At 41.2% G+C, this 18,078-nt stretch overlaps 1 protein-coding gene across 3 annotated transcripts in view; it reads right to left on the reverse strand.

Annotated features, from left to right (window-relative positions):
- Positions 1-1,116: 1,116 nt before the first annotated feature.
- The window catches only part of SNX30 (sorting nexin family member 30), an 88,545-nt gene continuing 71,583 nt past the window's right edge, over positions 1,117-18,078 (reverse strand). For all 3 annotated transcript variants that reach the window (XM_040361174.1, XM_040361156.1, XM_040361165.1), the window contains exons 6-9: positions 12,655-12,854; positions 7,580-7,666; positions 7,038-7,193; positions 1,117-1,990 (exon numbers count right to left, since the gene is read on the reverse strand). In XM_040361174.1, the coding sequence (XP_040217108.1) occupies positions 1,931-1,990; positions 7,038-7,193; positions 7,580-7,666; positions 12,655-12,854 (503 nt within the window). In that variant the 3' untranslated portion in view covers positions 1,117-1,930. The remainder of the gene's footprint in view (positions 1,991-7,037; positions 7,194-7,579; positions 7,667-12,654; positions 12,855-18,078) is intronic.

Raw genomic sequence — 18,078 nt, forward strand, 5'->3', positions numbered from 1 at the left:
TTGTGCTGCGCTGACAAGCCATTCACCTCTGCAGCTAGGGGTTCGGATCCCGGTCTCGGCTACATGTGAATGGAGTTTGGTGGTCTCAGCCCGGCTCCCGGTGGGTGTGCTATGCGAGGTAAGCCTGTGCCTAGTACGCCCACCCCCCTCCCACAAAAACCACCCCCCTCCCACAAAAACCACCCCCCTCCCACGCACTCGAAATTGGGTTAACATGCACGCACTTTGACCACACGGTCTCTAAAAAAAGAGAGGCGAAGGACTAACAGGGCTGGTTGAGCGGGCTAGATCCTCTCACTCCCTTATAGGGAGTCCCTCTGCCCCGTTGGGCTTCAAAGCGGAGCAGGTAGGGCGGGCTGTGTGGGAGGACCCCCTCACACACCCGCCATTGCCACCCGGGGCATGGAGAAAGGTGGCAGATTGCCTCTGGGGGAGGCCTGCCTACTCCCAACTCCTGCAGTCCGGCTCCTCTCTCGAGTACACGCACAAAAATACACTTTAAAAAAAAAAAAAAAAATTCAGCTTGAAATCCTAAACATAAAATTAAAATGTTACAAAAGTGACATTATGGAAAACTACCAAGAACTTTGCCAACTATGGGTGTGAAAGTACCCAGGCCAACAAATCGGATAGTCTAATTCATGCAATTTTGCTATGAAATTTACCGAACCGAGTCGGCAAATGGAGGCAGTAAATGATCACCTTTCTTCTATAGGATTACTGGAGGGGGAAAGATTGCTCCTCACATACCACCGGCATTTTAAATGGCACTACCTGATTTCTAAGCGTTGTGTCAATATTTTAAATGTCTTGTGCTCCAGTAGACTCCTCAAGTCCACCCATAAAAACACCATCAACATTTTACAAAAAACAGTTTATGAAAAATGATATCGTTATTTTTGGTGGCCAAAACAGTTTGAGTTGATTTGATCATTACTATTTTCTGACACACAAGTGATAAAAAGGGGTCATGTGAAGCCCAATACTGCTTTGATTTATTTTGGATGGGGCCACCCACCTGATCACTTCATCACCAGCTGCCATTCCCCCTTGTGTTCATAGGTTGTGTAACTGGTATAAGGTCTTTCGATAACAGGCACAGCACATTTTTAGGTGTGTTTTATTATTTAAAAAAGTCATAAACATATTTACTTTAAATTTTTAGTTTTTTTTGCATGGACAATCAAAACCATTAACAAAAAAATAACTTCTGGACCAGTTGTTCCCTTTAATCTGTTTCAGATAAGGCCCCAGTGTAAACAGAACTCTCCCGCTCTAATCTGGCACTATGGGATGAAATATCAACATGTTGCAGTTTTTACAGCTTTACATTTTGGGGAAAAGAATAAAGCACGTCGAAGGGGAACTTCATGCCACCAATACAGTTCATGCGAACATCAGGAACTCCTGGTAAAAAGGCAAAAAGGAACTGTACAAACGGGACTGTAAAAAAAAAAAAAAAAATAATAATAATAATAATATCAATGATGTCGGTCCTCTGAAAGATATATAGAAAAAGAGGTAAACACCATAGAAACATTTTTCTGAAAACACTCCGTGACGAAAAAAAAAATGAGACGCTGCATTGCTGTGGGACTTTTAATGCCTTCAGTGGCTCTGTTGTAATAGATAAAGCCTCTTCTGCTTAGTGTTACGCAAGTGAAAAGCTCCTCCAGACTGAAGTGGTTGGTGCGAGTTTCATATTGTGTCCAGGCCTCTTAGCTCAGTGAAAGCAGCTTTTCATGTAGGAATTTTCTAGAAGAGCAGTAAACACACATAATAAAACTTAGAAAAGGGGAATGGGGGGGTCAAGAAAAGTTAAAGTTTGGTATATTTGCTTTGTAACACCACAAGTGAAGGGTCCTTCAGGCTGTTGGCCACACTGTATGAAGAATTGTGCAACAGGTTCAAATGTAACGTCAGACGGTCTTCATTTAGGCTCCGGTTTGTCTTGCAACAGCGGTATAATGGACTCCCATGCAGTAAGGCACTAATAGGAGGTACAAAAAACAAGCGTAAGCGACAGAATTCTGGCTCTAAATAATTATTACTTGCCATTTTTTTCACATCCTATGTAAAATTTGGTAAATAATTTTTGCCTGCATTTCATTTTTTACCATAACAGCTATTGTTTTGTTTTTCACTGTGTGGTTGACAAGAGGCAGAGTTGCAAATGGGCTTTGCCGCCAAGAGAGTAAATGTGTTCTTCACAGTAGAAATTAATTCTAAAAAGTCTTCATAAGGTGCATATAACTGATTCATTAAGGAATTTTCACCCACAATCTGTATTACCGATCCCCAGCACAATGCACAGTGCTTAGGAATGGTTAATAAACGTCCTCCCCTTAGGCAGCAAGCAGCTGACGTTTTTGTGTGGCTGCACGCTCTCGGTCCTGGCTGCGAGATATGACATAGTGATCACGTGCAAGCTTTACTGACAAAGAAAAGCCTTCAGGCTTCGGTGTTCATCAATAATATTGCCATCTATTAATAGTGTTACTGTCAGCATCAGCTGCGCTATTAAATATAATCATCATTTGTGCAGATATCAGCAGCTTATACTAAAAACACAGCATTTTTTTTTACTAAAACAGCATACCATAAAATGCATTATATGTTAATAAAAATGTATTTAAAAACAATGTCAATATACAAATAGGAGTTTAACACATGCTGTTGCTGCCAACTTTAGCCTAGGTATCAATGACTGTCTGAGTAGAGCTGCAGGATTCTGGCTAAAATGAGAATCACGATTCTCGCGGAGTAACATCTTTCACATTATACAAAAACAATTGGGTTAACTTTACTGTTAACCGATGTAGTGATATATCGTAGTATAGTGGTTAGATAATTGATGTTTAAGTATCAAGTAGTTTTCCAGCAGCAACCCAATTCTTCCAGAGAGAACACTTTGGCCCAGATTCACGTAGATGGGGGCGCAAAATTGTGCGGGCGTAACGTATCTCATTTACGTTACGCCGCCGCAAGTTTTTCAGGCAAGTGCTTTATTCACAAAGCGTAGCGTAAATCACCCGGCCGAATTCAAATTCGACGTGTAGAGGGCGTGTTTCATTTAAATGAAGCGCGTCCCCGCGCCGAACGAACTGCGCATGCGCTGTCCCTAAAATATCCCAGTGTGCATTGCTCCAAATGACGTCGCAAGGACGTCATTGGTTTCGACATGAACGTAAATGATGTCCAGCCCCATTCACGGACGACTTGCGCAAACAATTTTTGACGCGGGAACGACGGCCATACTAAACATTGGCTGCGCCTCATAGACCCAGGGGCAACTTTACGCCGGGAAAAGCCTAACGTAAACGTCGTAACTTTACTGCGTCGGCCGACGGAAGCGCAACCTAGCGGCAAAAAAAAATTGCAGTTAAGATCCGACGGCGTAAGAGACTTACGCCTGTCGGATCTAATGGATATCTATGCGTAACTGATTCCAAGAATCAGTCGCATAGATACGACGGCGCTACGCAGAGAAACGACGCGTATCTGGAGATGCGCCGTCGTATCTCTTTTGAGAATCTGGGCCTTTATTTTGACTTCCAAACACAGAACAAAGTTAACAGTTAACTTTACTGTTTAGTTCTTTTTTAACCACTTAAGCCCTGGACCATTTTGCAGCTAAATGCCCAGGCCAGGTTTTGCGATTCGGCACTGTGTCGCTTTAACAGACAATTGCGCGGTCGTGCGACGTGGCTCCCAAACAAAATTGGCGTCCTTTTTTCCCCACAAATAGAGCTTTCTTTTGGTGGTATTTTATCACCTCTGCGTTTTGTTTTTTTTTCGCTATAAACAAAAATACAGCGACAATTTTGAAAAAAATTCAATATTTTTTACTTTTTGCTATAATAAATATCCCCCAAAAACATATATAAAAAAAAGTTTTTTCCTCAGTTTAGGCCGATACGTATTCTTCTACCTATTTTTGGTAAAAAAAAAAAAAAAAAAAAAAAATCGCAATAATCGTTTATCGATTGGTTTGCGCAAAATGTATAGCGTTTACAAAATAGGGGATAGTTTTATTGCATTTTTCTTAATTTTTTTTTTTTTTACTACTACTATTGGCGGCGATCAGCGATTTTTTTCGTGACTGCGACATTATGGCGGACACTTCGGACAATTTTGACACATTTTTGGGACAGTTGTCATTTTCACAGCAAAAAATGCATTTAAATTGCATTGTTTATTGTGAAAATGACAGTTGCAGTTTGGGAGTTAACCACAGGGGGCGCTGTAACATTTAGGGATCACTGTGTGTGTGTTTACTAGTGTAGGGGGGTGTGGCTGTAGGACTGACGGCATCGATCGAGTCTCCCTTATATAAGGGATCACTCGATCGATACGCCGCCACAGTGAAGCACGGGGAAGCCGTGTTTACATACGGCTCTCCCCGTGCTTCAGCTCCGGGGAGCGGCTATAAACGAATAGCCGCGCCGTCATCCCGGATCGCTCCCCGAGGGGATCCCCCACCCGCTAGAAGGCAAGGACGTATATATACACGCCCATCTGCCTGTCCGTGCCATTGTGCGGACATAAATAGTCGTGCGGCGGGCGTTAATTGAAGTGTATTTTTCCCCCCCAATTGTTTTTTTTTGAAAGACAGCTGCGCAAATACAGTGTGACATAAAATATTGCAACGACCGCCATTTTATTCCCTAGGGTCTCTGCTAACAAAATATATATATAATGTTTGGGGGTTCTGAGTAATTTTCTAGCAAAAAATACAGATTTTAACTTGTAAGCAACAAGTGTCAAAAAAAAGTTTAATCTTTAAGTGGTTAAACTGCCCTCATCTACAGACTGAAATGTATCCCTTTCATCTAAGAACCAAATGTTACTTTGTTTATAGTTCTCTTTGATGTTGAGATAAACTTGGCAGGCAGTCTGGATTTTTTTTTCTGTCAGCTGTCAGAAGTGAGCAGAGAACTCTGCACTTGTTACATAGAATCTGGAAATGCTGTTTTAAGATCGGGAGGGGGGATAGAATGGCAATTTCGATTCTTTAACGCTTAATCATGCAGCACTAGGTCAGAGGTCTTCTTTCCTCTCACGAGCTAAAGGCATTGTGGCTTGTATATATGGGCCTCAAAACAGGTTAGCTATAACACACCATCCTTAGTAGCATCTCCTGGCATGGAAATGTATGCAACGCAATCCCCTTCCTCTTACAAGTATTTTGTGGTTAATACATAAATAAAGAATTGCACTCATAATACAACCCCATCTCTCACAATATTTAATCTATATCTAAATAGATGTCAGTCTCCACAAGTCACCTACACATTGCATATCTGAAAAATATCACAGTATGCCTGAAATGTCCCAACCTTCAAGAAAGGTCATGGGTAATCAGTTACCCATTAAGACCAGTAACTAAAAAAACTATTCCTCATCAACTGGTAAAACATTGAGAGTAAATAACCCTATTAAAAAAAAGTTGAATACTTTTGAAAGTTGAATGTGCCCAGGATATTTAACTGCTTGCCGACCAGCCGCCGCAGTTCCACGGAGGCAGGTCGGCTCTGCTGGGCGAGAGCACGTAGCTATACGTCACCTCGCCCAGCAGCCAATAGGGGCTCGCCCCCGACTTCCGTGTGCGATCGCTCGTTACAGAGCGAGGACTGGGAGCTGTGTGTGTGAGGGAGAGAAATGCTGATCTTCTGTTCATACAATGTATGAACAGAAGATCAGTAATTTCCCCATGTCAGTCCACCCCTCCCCCCTACAGTTAGAACACACCCAGGGAACATACTTAACCCCTTCCCCGCCCCCTAGTGTTAACCCCTTCACTGCCAGTGGCATTTTTATAGTAATCCAATGCATTTTTATAGCACTGATCGCTATAAAAATGCCAATGGTCCCAAAAATGCATCAAAAGTGTCCGCCATAATGTCGCAGTACCAAAAAAAAAAAAGAAGCTGATCGCCGCCATTACTAGTAAAAAAAAAAACTATATTACTAAAAATGCCATAAAAATACCCCCTATTTTGTCAACGCTATAACTTTTGCGCAAACCCATCAATAAGCGCTTATTGCGATTTTTTTTTATGAAAAACATGTAGAAGAATACGTATCGGCCTAAACTGAGGAAAATCTTTTTTTTTTATATATTTTTGGGGGATATTTATTATAGCAAAAAATATTCATTTTTTTCAAAATTGTCGCTCTATTTTTGTTTATAGCGGGGAAAAAAAGGACACCAATTTTGTTTGGGAGTCACGTCGCACGACCGTGCAATTGTCAGTTAAAGCGACGCAGTGCCGAATCGCAAAAAGTGCTCTGGTCTTTGACCAGCAATATGGTCCGGGGGTTAAGTGGTTGTAAAGTCTCTAACTTAACATGTATCTACGGGTAAGCTTTTTTTTTTTTTTTTTTTTCAATCGAATCATTTACTGATTTTTATTTTATAACAATCATACTTACCTGTAGGTTTAATAAATATCTCCTAAACATGCACCGTTTAGGACAGGGATATGCAATTAGCGGACCTCCAGCTGTTGCAGAACTACAAATCCCATGAGGCATAGCAAGGCTCTGACAGCCACGAGCATGACACCCAGAGGCAGAGGCATGATGGGATTTGTAGTTTTGCAACATCTGGAGGTCCGCTAATTGCATATCCCTGGTTTAGGAGAAAGTCACATCGGCAATAACAGATGACGTCACCTGCGTATGCGCAGCGATGCTCTGCATTCTGGGCACGCAGTATGCTGTGGAATGCAGGGCCATGCAAACAGCCAAGGTCCGCAAACCTGGAAGGAAGACCGGGTAAAGATGGAAGCCCTGGCAGCAGAGGAGGGCTTCCTTTGAAAGAGAAGCATGTCATAATGTGGTAGTATGCAGTACATACTACCACATTATGGCATAAACCCGCAGGGTATCCATTTTTTTATTTATTTTTCGGTTTACTACCGATTTAATGGTGTACACATATTTATAAATGAGGGCGCTAGTCAAAAGACCAAAAAAAACAGCTCACAACATTAAAATATGGCAGCCATAAAAAAAATATTTATTCTCTTTACCTTTTCATAATATTGAACGTTTTTGTCAGCCATTCCCATGAGCAGCTGGCGAAAATCTTGTCTCTTGTTATTCTGCCACCTATCCATGTCCGCTTTCAAGTCTGCATTGAAGCATTCTACTTTGTCCTGGCACTTCTCCACTTCAGTTGGCACTTTCTAAGAAAATTATGTTTAAAAGGCATATTACAAATCTAATAATGGAAAGGAAGATTTTCTTCATTACAACCTACATACATTACATACATATACACACTATTCAGTCCAAAGACAACTCCCGACATTCATGCCCATATAAAAAAACGTATATAAAATCCCATTCCAAAACCACAATCATTAAATATTGAGTTAACCCCCCCCCCCCCTTTTTTTATTACAACCAAAATATGGTCCCGACTGACTACAGGAATGTCACCCCTGTTATATAGCTGCACATTCATAACACAATCATGGATTATTCAGATACATACAGAGATTCAGTCACTGAAATCTTAAAGAACAAAAAAAAAAAAAGAAAGAAAATTAAATCGGATATAAAATCTCACCCCAATTCTTTCTTCTCTTTTCAAGGCTGCAGCGTCCTGTTTAGCCTCATATTCTGCTTGCACTTGATCCCTTTTTTTTAGTACATTCTAGAAATATAGCCATACAGTTATTAGTTAGCAGCTTGCAGAATGCATTCTTGCACAGATAACATTATGATAGAAAAAAAAAAGTTAATAGAAGAAACAAGCCAGCAACTCAAGAAAATAATTGTGTAACGGTGTATATTTAGATCCCTAGTTCTGACTTCTCTTTGAACACAAATAGTAAAAATCATATTTAGGGCTTGTTCACCAGGTGTGGTGGGATTGCTGCCCGGCAAAGTCTCACTGCAAGACAAAGCAATATGACAGACGTTGTTGTACTGGTGTTGGTTCTAAAGGCATGACATTCTTTCAACTTAATGCATTCTCTATATTAGAGGTAAACTATGTCTCAGTAAGTTTATCACCCTCTCCCCTCTCTTTATACTCACCCGAGTCCTATATCGATCCATCGCTGTGCCCATCTACACCCATCGCTGATCTCTGTCTTTCATAAAAGGCACAGAGGCAGCAGAAGCCATTGGATACCAGACTCTCTGTGTCAGTGTAATAATATAAATTTTACATGAAGGTACTGAAAATGAATAGTTCAATCTTGATCACAAGCGTTGTCCAAGAGTACAAAAAATTAGGAATCCATTATGCAGATATTAATAAATCAGCAGTGGAGATGAATCAAGCATAACAGCAGAAGCAGCAGGCATGCAGAAGCAGAGTGGGATGAACAAGCAGGGTTTCCCTTGCTATAACATAAACACACACACACAGCTCAAAAAAATTAAAGGAACACTTTTGAATCAGAACTCCTGGGATATTGATCTGGTCAGTTAAGTAGCAGAGGGGGAGGGGTGTATACAGAGGTGATTGTTAATCAGTTTCAGCTGCTTTGCTGTTAATTGAAATCAACAACAGGTGCACTAGATGGGCAACAATGAGACGACCTCCAAAACAGGAATGGTTTTTCAGATGGAGGTGTCTGACATTTTTTTCCCCTACTCATCTTTTCTGACTGTTTTTCACTAGTTTTGCATTTGGCTAGGGTCAGTGTCACTACTGGTAGCAGATGATACTTGGAACCCTATAAAGGTTGAACAGGCAGTCCAATTCCTCCAGGATGGCACATCAATACGTGTCATTGCCAGAAGGTTTGCTGTGTCTCCCAGCACAGTCTCAAGAGCATGGAGGAGATTCCAGGAGACAGGCAGTTACTCTAGGAGAGCTGGACAGAGCCGTAGAAGGTCCTTAACCCATCAGCAGGACCGGTATCTGCTCCTTTGTGCAAGGAGGAAGAGGATGAGCACTGCCAGAGCCCTACAAAATGACCTCCAGCAGGCCACTGGTGTGAATGTCTCTGACCAAACAATCAGAAACAGACTTCATGGGGGTGGCCTGAGGGCCTGACATCCTCTAGTGTGCTCTGTGCTCACTGCCAGACAATTTGGGTCTCGATTGGCATTTTCCATTGAATACCAGAATTGGCAGGTACGCCACTGGTGGCCCATGCTTTTTACAGATGAGAGCAGGTTCACCTTGAGCATATGTGACAGACGTGAAAGGGTCTGGAGAAGCCGCGGAGAACTTTATGCTGCCTGTAACATCGTTCAGCATGATCAGTTTGGTGGTGGGTCAGTGATGGTCTGGGGATGCACAGACCTCTACAGGCTACACAATGGCACCCACAGACTGGTGCGACCTGGTGGCACCGGATGGACCGAAACATAATGTCACAGAGGTATTCTTTTGAATTTAGGTCAGGTGAGCGTGGGGGCCATTCAATGGTATCAATTTCTTCATCCTCCAGGAACTGGCTGCATGCAATGGGTCCAAGGATTTCATCCCGATACCTAAAGGCGGTCAGCCTTTAGGTATAGGGGTGAAATCCTTGGACCCATTGTCAGACCCTACGCTGGTGCAGTGGGCCCTGGGTTCCTCCTGGTGCACAACAATGCCCGGCCACATGTGGCGAGAGTATGCAGCCAGTTCCTGGAGGATGAAGAAATTGATACCATTGAATGGCCCCCACGCTCACCTGACCTAAATCCAAAAGAACACTTCTGGGACATTATGTTTCGGTCCATCCAGTGCTGCCAGGTTGCACCTTAGTCTGTTCAGGAGCTCAGTGATGCTCTGGTCCAGATCTGGGAGGAAATACCCCAGGACACCATCCATCGTCTCATTAGGAGCATGCCCTGATGTTGTCAGGCATGCATACAAGCACTCGGGGGCCATACAAACTACTAAGGACCATTTTGAGTTGTTGCAATGAAATTTCAGCAAAATGGACTAGCTTGCTACATATTTTTTTCACTTCGATTTTCTAGGGTGTCTTTGAATTCAGCCCTATGTAGGTGGATAATTTTAATTTCCATCAAATGATGTGCCATCCTTTCATTCCTAACACATTACCCAGTCTATATCAGTATAGATATCCAGCATGAGATTTTTGCGTGTTGAGATCTGATATGTTTTCAAAGTGTTCCTTTAATTTTTCTGAGCAGTGTATATAAAAACACACACACACACACACACATATAAATATATTACACACACACACACACACACACACACACACATAAATAACACACACACACACACACACACACACCTTTATATAGGTACACCTTGCTAGTACTGGGTTAGACCCCCTTTTACCTTCAGAACTGCCTTCATTCTTTGTGGCATAGATTCAGCAAGGTAATGGAAAGATTACTCAGATGTTGGTCCATACTGACATGATAGCATGACACAGTTGCTGCAGATTTGTTAGCTGCACATCTATGATGCCAATCTCTCGTTCCACCACATTCCAAAGGTGCTCTATTGGATTGAGATCTGGTGACTGTGGAGGCCATTGGAGTAAAGTGACCTCATTGTCATGTTCAAGTAACTAGTGGTGAGATTATTTGAGCTTTGCATTATCCTGCTGGAAGGAGCCATCAAAAGATGGGTACAATGTTTTTATAAAAGGATGGATATGGTCAGCAACAATACTCAGGTAGGTCGTGGCGTTTAAATGATGCTCAGTCGGTACTAAAGGGCCCAAAGTGCGACAAGAAAATATCTTCCACACCATTACGCCACCACCACCAGCCTGAACTGTTCATACAAGTCAGGGTGGATCCATGCCTTCACGTTGTTTATGCCAAATTCTGACCCTACCATCTGAATGTCACAGCTGCAATCAAGACTCATCAGACCAAGCAACGTTTTTCCAATCTTCTATTATCCAATTTTGGTGAGCCTGTGCAAATTGTAGCCTCAGTTTCATGTTCTTATCTGACAGGAGTGGCATTCGGTGTGGTCTTCTGCTGCCGTTGCCCATCTGCTTTAAGGTTCAATGTGTTGTGCATTCAGAGATGGCATTCTGCATACTTTGTAACGAGTGGTTATTTGAGTTACCTTTCTATCTATCATCTCTGCCCATTCTTCTCTGACATCCACACAACACTCAGCTCACTGGATATTTTCTCTTTTTCGGCTCATTCTCTGTAAACCCTAGAGATGGTTGTGCATGAAAATCCCAATAGATCAGCAGTTTTTGAAATACTCAGACCAGCCCGTCAGGCACCAACCATGCCACATTCAAAGTCACTAAAATCCCCTTTCTTCCCAATCCTGATGCTCATTTTGAACCTCAGCGAGTCGCCTTCATCACATCTAGAAGCCTAAATGCATTGAGTCGCTGCCATGTGATTGGCTGGTTAGCAATTTTTGTTACCAAGCAATTGAACAGGTGTATCTAATAAAGTGTCTGGTGTGTGTATGTGTATATCTTTGTATTTATAGGGCATTGCACATACCCAAGCAGGGTAAAGAAACAAGTTTACGTTTAATAGTGGCCCAACAGTATTATTTACCTTCACCTTGACCCACCACTGTTTTGCTCAGCCACTGAAAGAAAAGATAAATGCCTGATGCTTAAGCTTATGGTGAGTATGCGATTCACACCCCTGCCTTTTGTGTAATAGCACTGGTACTTGAGCAATGGCTGCTCAGACACCCACGGCTGCCACGTTTTCACCACAAGGGCTAAACCAAGCAGTGGATTTACTACACTTACTATGTGCAGCAGGGGAGAGAGGGAGTTAAGTATGTTTGTTGGTTTGCCCCAATTGTTCATTTGCATAATAACAGGTACACCCTCCCCACCATAACAATGCACCCGTTTGCAGAATGAGAGCTGCTTTATGTCCAAATATATGTGGCAGCTTAGAATCTGGAAGGTGTCCTGATCGGCGGATCCATGGCAGGAGCTACCTATTGCTACTATTAATTTTCTAATTTCGTTTTTACCCACAAATTTTCTTTAAAAACATTTTAATTTTATTTAGGAGGTGTTATTGTTTGTTGGAAAGTGGGTTGGTTTGGTGGCGTGCCTGACTGGAGTACAGCCTAAATGCCTGTGACAGAGGCTTCAGATTTAGTGAGACAAATGCTGCATTCTTTTTAGTGGTGCACTGAAATTTTGGCCACCGAAAATAGGGTTTTCAGCGTTGTTCTGAAAAAAAAAAAAAAAAGGCCGATAATGGCTGCCGAAAATGCCCACAATTTTGCAGCAATTTTACCTTGCTTATGGTGTGTTTAATAGGTCATGTGACTAAAAAAAGGCACAAAAAACGCAACAAATGCATTTTTGATGCGTTCTCAATGCATTTGAACGGGAAGGTGAGTTTTGTGCGATTTGCCAAATATGCACACAAAATGCAGCAAGCAGGATTTTTAACAATGCTTCAAAAGACGCCAATAATGGCCGACCATAAATTCATATTAATTTAAAAAGCTGAACATAATACATTTATATATATAAAAAAAAAAAAAAAAGTCAATTTTGGTTTTCGGCCAAGTGTGTCCTGAATTTTGGGTTTCTGCACCACTTATTCAATTTGTTGCTTTGCTTCCAGCTATTTTCCATTCACATTGACTGTGCCTAGAATGCTAAAGCAAACAAGGCCCAAGTAAACATGATATAAACTAAAAAATTTTAATATAGCAAATCTAGATACAGGAGATCTGTTGTAAACAGGAATAATCACCTTCATAGATTCAGAGTAAAGGATATACTCTCTGAGTACTGGCAGGAAGTCTTCGGTCATGTCCTCCGTCAGCTCTTCTAGTGCTGTGCTGCAGTTCCCAATACAAGCAGACACTCCCTCTAGTGGCTCGCTTAGCTCTCCTTCCAGGGCACTCCAGGTAGAATAAACTGGACCATACTCCCGGAGCTCCACTAGATATTCTAACAGACAACAGAATCTTTTTAGTCGAGAACAAAATTTACACATTTGGAGCAATAATAAAAATAAATAAAAAAAGGCAACAAATAAGAATTTTGCATTTTCAATATTCAGCAGATATATATACTAAGATATACACAGTGCCTTGAAAAAGTATTCATACCCCCTGACATTTTGTAATGTTACATCCAAAAGTGTAAATAGATATTGGGATTTTATGTGATAGACCAACACAAAGTGGCACATAATTGTGAAGTGAAAGGAAAATTATAAATGGTTTTCAAAATATTTTACAAATAAATATGTGAAAAGTGTGGCGTACATTTGTATTCAGCCCCCTGAGTAAATACTTTGTAGAACCACCTTTCACTGCAATTACAGCTGCAAGTCTTGTTGGGTATGTCTCTACCAGCTTTGCACATCTAGAGAGTGACATTTTTGCCCATTCTTCTTTGCAAGCTCTGTCAGATTGGATGGAGAGCGTCTGAACTGCAATTTTCAAGTCTTGCCACAGATTCTCAATTGGATTTAGGTCTGGACTTTGACTGGGCCATTCTAACACCTGAATAAGGCTTAATCTAAAACCAATCCATTGTAGCTCTGGCTGTGTGTTTAGGGTTGTTGTCCTGCTGGAAGGTGAACCTCCGACCCAGTCTCAAGTCTTTTGCAGACTCTAACAGGTTTTCTTCAAAGATTTCCCTGTATTTGGTTCCATCCATCTTCCCATCAACTCTGACCAGCTTCCCTGTTTCTGTTGAAGAAAAGCATCCCCACAACATGATGCTGCCACCACCATGTTTCACGTGGGGATGGTGTGTTCAGGGTGATGTGCAGTGTTAGTTTTCCGCCACACGTAGCATTTTGCTTTTAGGTCAAAAAGTTACATTTTGGTCTCATCTGACCTGAGCACCTTCTTCCACATGTTTGCCGTGTCCCCCACATGGCTTCTCACAAACGGAACTTCTTATGGTTTTCAACAATGGCTTTCTTCTTGCCACTCTTCCATGAAGGCCAGGTTTGTGGAGTGCACAACTAATAGTTGTCCTGTGGACAGATTCTCCCACCTGAGCTGTGGATCTCTGCACCTCCTCCAGAGTTACCATGGGCCTCTTGGCTGTTTCTCTGATTAATGGTCTCCTTGTCTGGCCTATCAGTTTAGGTGGATGGCCATGTCTTGGTAGGTTTGCAGTTGTGACATACGGTTTCCATTTTCGGATGATGGATTGAACAATGCTCTGTGAGATGTTCAAAGCCTGGGATATTATTTTATTTATTTTATTAACCTAACCCTGCTTTAAACTTATCCACAAAGTAATACCTGAACTGTCTGGTGTGTTCCTTGTCTTTCATGAAGCCATTTGTTCACTAAGGTTCCCCAACAAACCTCTGAGGGCTTCACAGAACAGCTATATTTATACCTAGATTAAATTACACACAAGTGGACTCTATTTACTAATTAGGTGACTTCTGAAGGCAATTGGTTCCACTAGATTTTAGTTAGGGATATCAGAGTAAAGGGGGGCTGAATACAAATGCATATCACACTTTTGAGATATTTATTTGTTAAAACTTTTGAAAACCATTTATAATTTTCCTTTTACTTCACAATTATGTGTCACTTTGTGTTGGTCGATCACATAAAATACATTTACGTTTTTGGTTGCAACATGACAAAATGGGGAAAATTTCAAGGGGTATTAATACTTTTTCAAGGCACTGTAACTGTCCTATGAAACCGACATGCTATATATGTGAAAGCAATTGTAAATGACCCTAGAATGTATCTGAACACGATTTGTTGCTCAAAACACACCACACTTCTGTGAAAGAAGAATACATTAAAAGTTGTTTGCTTTTAACAGAAGCACATGAAAAAAATGTCTGTTAGCCCAGGTTCACACTGAGCTGCGGGAATGAAGCCCTTGCTTGTCAGTCCCGGTTTTTAGAGACATTTGTGCAGGTTTATGCACAGATGTCAATGTAAATCACACCCCGAAAACGCAAATAGTACAGAAACTACTTTTTGAATTCGGTACAGCGCCGCACCGATTAGAATGGTGCCATTGCCAGTGACTTGTCGTTAAGGTTCCCCTATCGAGATTGGTTCCTGTAAGGACTGCGCAGGCGCAATCCTTGCCGACGGAAATCTCCAAAACTCGGCCGGCATCCAGGCTCATTCCTCAACATCCCTGTGGATTGGAGGACGGTAAAAAAAAAAAAAAAAGAGCCAGGAGGCTGAGCAAGCTGTCCGACTGGCCACTTTCCTCAAATTCCACGTCGCCCTGGATGCCGGCCGAGGTTCGGAGATTTCCGTCGGCAAGGATTGCGCCTGTGCAGTCCTTAAAGGAACCATCTCGATAGCCAGAACCATATCGTCAGATCACCGGCAGATGCCGCTGATTTGACATGTCAAATCGCATGTCAAATCGTACCAATGTGAACCAGGGCTCAGACATTTAGTAACAGCTTTTAAACTGATAAACACTTGTTTAAATGTTTTTTTCCTTGGATACAGTACTGCTTTTCTAGCCTGCGATTTATTATTTCTGCCTTTGTACTTTTTAATTCATTTTATTTTTTCAATTTCATGCTGTGTTTCCTTGCTTTCATACAGATACTGAGAAAGGAACACATTAAATAAAATAATGATTAAAAACACATTTGCTCATACATAAAATTCTAGAATAGGTAGCTCTTCTCAGCTCTAGGGATGTATTCATTTGGTGCCATGTTTTGGTGGTTGTGGGTGGCGGCTCTGGTAGGGTTTAGCTGCCAACCAAAATCCACAAGCTCTTGATCTTACAGGAGTAGCCTATAAAAGAGTGATCTCTTGCACCCTAATCTGGAAACTCTGCATTGTCATTAGAGGGAATTTCCATGAGTTCTTTGTTCAAGGATAATCAATGGAACACAACTAAAGCTTTAACAGTTCTAACCTGTCCGTCTCCTGAAACAACAGATCACCACAATTGTTATCTACTGGTTGCTGATGCCCACAAGCCATGCTGAGAGTTTAACTGGGTTTTTACCATAATAAATAATTCATAACTTTTTTAAAACAGAAATGTTGGACAAATCAGTCATAGGATTTCCAGATCGTTATTGATATTTTTGTCGGGTACATCAACTGTAAACCTGTATGTATAATAAAATGTGGATACCTCTAGGTAACAGCATTGTACACTCAGCTTGAGGTCTACTTTTTGCAAAATTGTTTGACAGAAGTAAACCAACTGTTGTATTTTATTTGTATCTGTCTGTATGTACAATAAGCGTTTCTTTTAAATTGGGTGGATATTGAATAAAATAATAAGGTTTTATATATATTTCCGTTTTAGCGTGCCTTGATGAAGTTCAGTAGATTGTTTTTTTTGCGTATTTTGTAGTACAGGGGATGGAGGCAAGTTTCTCTATGCACCAGACCATATTGACTAAATTGTGATGGCTCCATTAGTTTTCCTTTTTAGGCTCTCTTTGTTCTATTTCCATCTGGTGTTCCAGCCAGTAAGTTGGCTGTTGTTTAACAAAATAAGGTCTTTGTCAGATTGTATCAATTATAGTAATGAGACAAACCATTTACCACCGATAGTGGTGCTTACAATGATCATCTTTTATATAAAACCTTTATCTTAAAAAAAAAAACAAAAACAAAAAAACAACATTTGCTGTAACTGCTTATACAGCTGGAGTTGTATCTAAATTTGCTAGTAAATCTAACACTCCCCCCAGACTGACAATGCTGCTGTCCAAAGGTGACTCTGTTTTCCTTTATCCAGAGGTGGGCACTCCAATAAAGGGAGGTGTGTTACTGGCCAGATCACTGGGTGAAAACAAAGTGAAAAAAGCCAAAAGAAAAACGAACGCAGCCAACACATCCAACTATTGGTAAGCTGCAATATATTACATTTTTGATTTGGGGGTTTAATTCCACTTTAATAAGATCTCAGATAATCCAAAGTTAAGGTTGTTACTCAAATGCTATGAGCTCTCCTCTAAGCAATTGGGTAAGGATCTGAAATGGAAGCTACTTTATGCCTATAAAGCAATAGGAGGCTATAAACCGACTACAAAATGCTTGCAGATAGAAATTTCTACTGCACATGTCATCATAAAATTGTAGATTATGGGGAAATTTGGATGTTAAGGCAATATCTAAAAGACCAAGAAAACTTTAGTAGGGAACAGCACATATCTGTGCCAGAACGACAAAGGCAAACCTTGCATGACTTTAAAGGATTTACAGAAAGATTTGGTTGACACAGGAGTGAGTGGTGTTGCATCACAGAATTGCTTGCATAAACATGATCTGCATGGAACAGTCATCAGTAGGAAGTATTACATGCAATCTCATCACAAACTTCAACATCTGAGGTTTGCAAAACAGCAACAGCAGAGACCTGGTGGAAACAAATGCAGCGCACTGATTGAAGTGGGTCCAACTAAGCCTAAAACTGCTCTGATCCCTATGTAACTCCTATTCCAACGATCCTGTAAAGTGAAGAAGCTCATACCTACCTATTCTAAAAGGTTGCTCCAGTCCAGTCACATGATCTCCCCAGCGGCCAGCTTCAGGGGAGAGGAGAAATCACCAACAAGGGCTGCAGAGCCTGGACAGTGACGTCACCCATAGACTCAAGCATAGTACAAAATGTCTGGCTGTCAGTTTATTTTTTTCGTTCAACCTGCTGGTTTGTATTAGACTTTACTATGGGCATTCATGGTCAGCTGTCTCTCCTCTCCCCTGAAGCCATCATTGGCGATCATGTGACCGGAGCGCCCTCAGAATAGAAGCATAAGTAGCTTCCTCTTACAGGTTAGAATAAGAATTTAGACGGTTTCAGCTTAGTTAGATGAATCCTGGACTTTCACTTTGAATACAAATTGAACTCTGTGGCCACAACCATAAATGACAAGCTGTGCTCTTTGAAAAGGTGGTGTTCCTAAACATGGACTTACTAGAGTGTACAATCTTTTGCACATACCACAATTACCTTTTTTGTTCCTATGTTTTCTTTAGACAATATGTTGGTTTGAAATTTAAGTTCCATTAAGTAGTTTACTACTTTTCACCCACACAATTAACTTAAATAATTTATGTCACCTAGGGTGCCTAAACTGTGGCAAGCAACTGTAAACCAAGTAAAAATATATGTTTTTACCAATACAAACCTGTCTCTAACCTCTAGTTATGGGGCATCATGAATGCTGCTGCCAGACTCACCCACC

Source organism: Rana temporaria, chromosome 1 (assembly GCF_905171775.1).
Source record: "Rana temporaria chromosome 1, aRanTem1.1, whole genome shotgun sequence".
Lineage (NCBI taxonomy): Eukaryota > Metazoa > Chordata > Amphibia > Anura > Ranidae > Rana > Rana temporaria.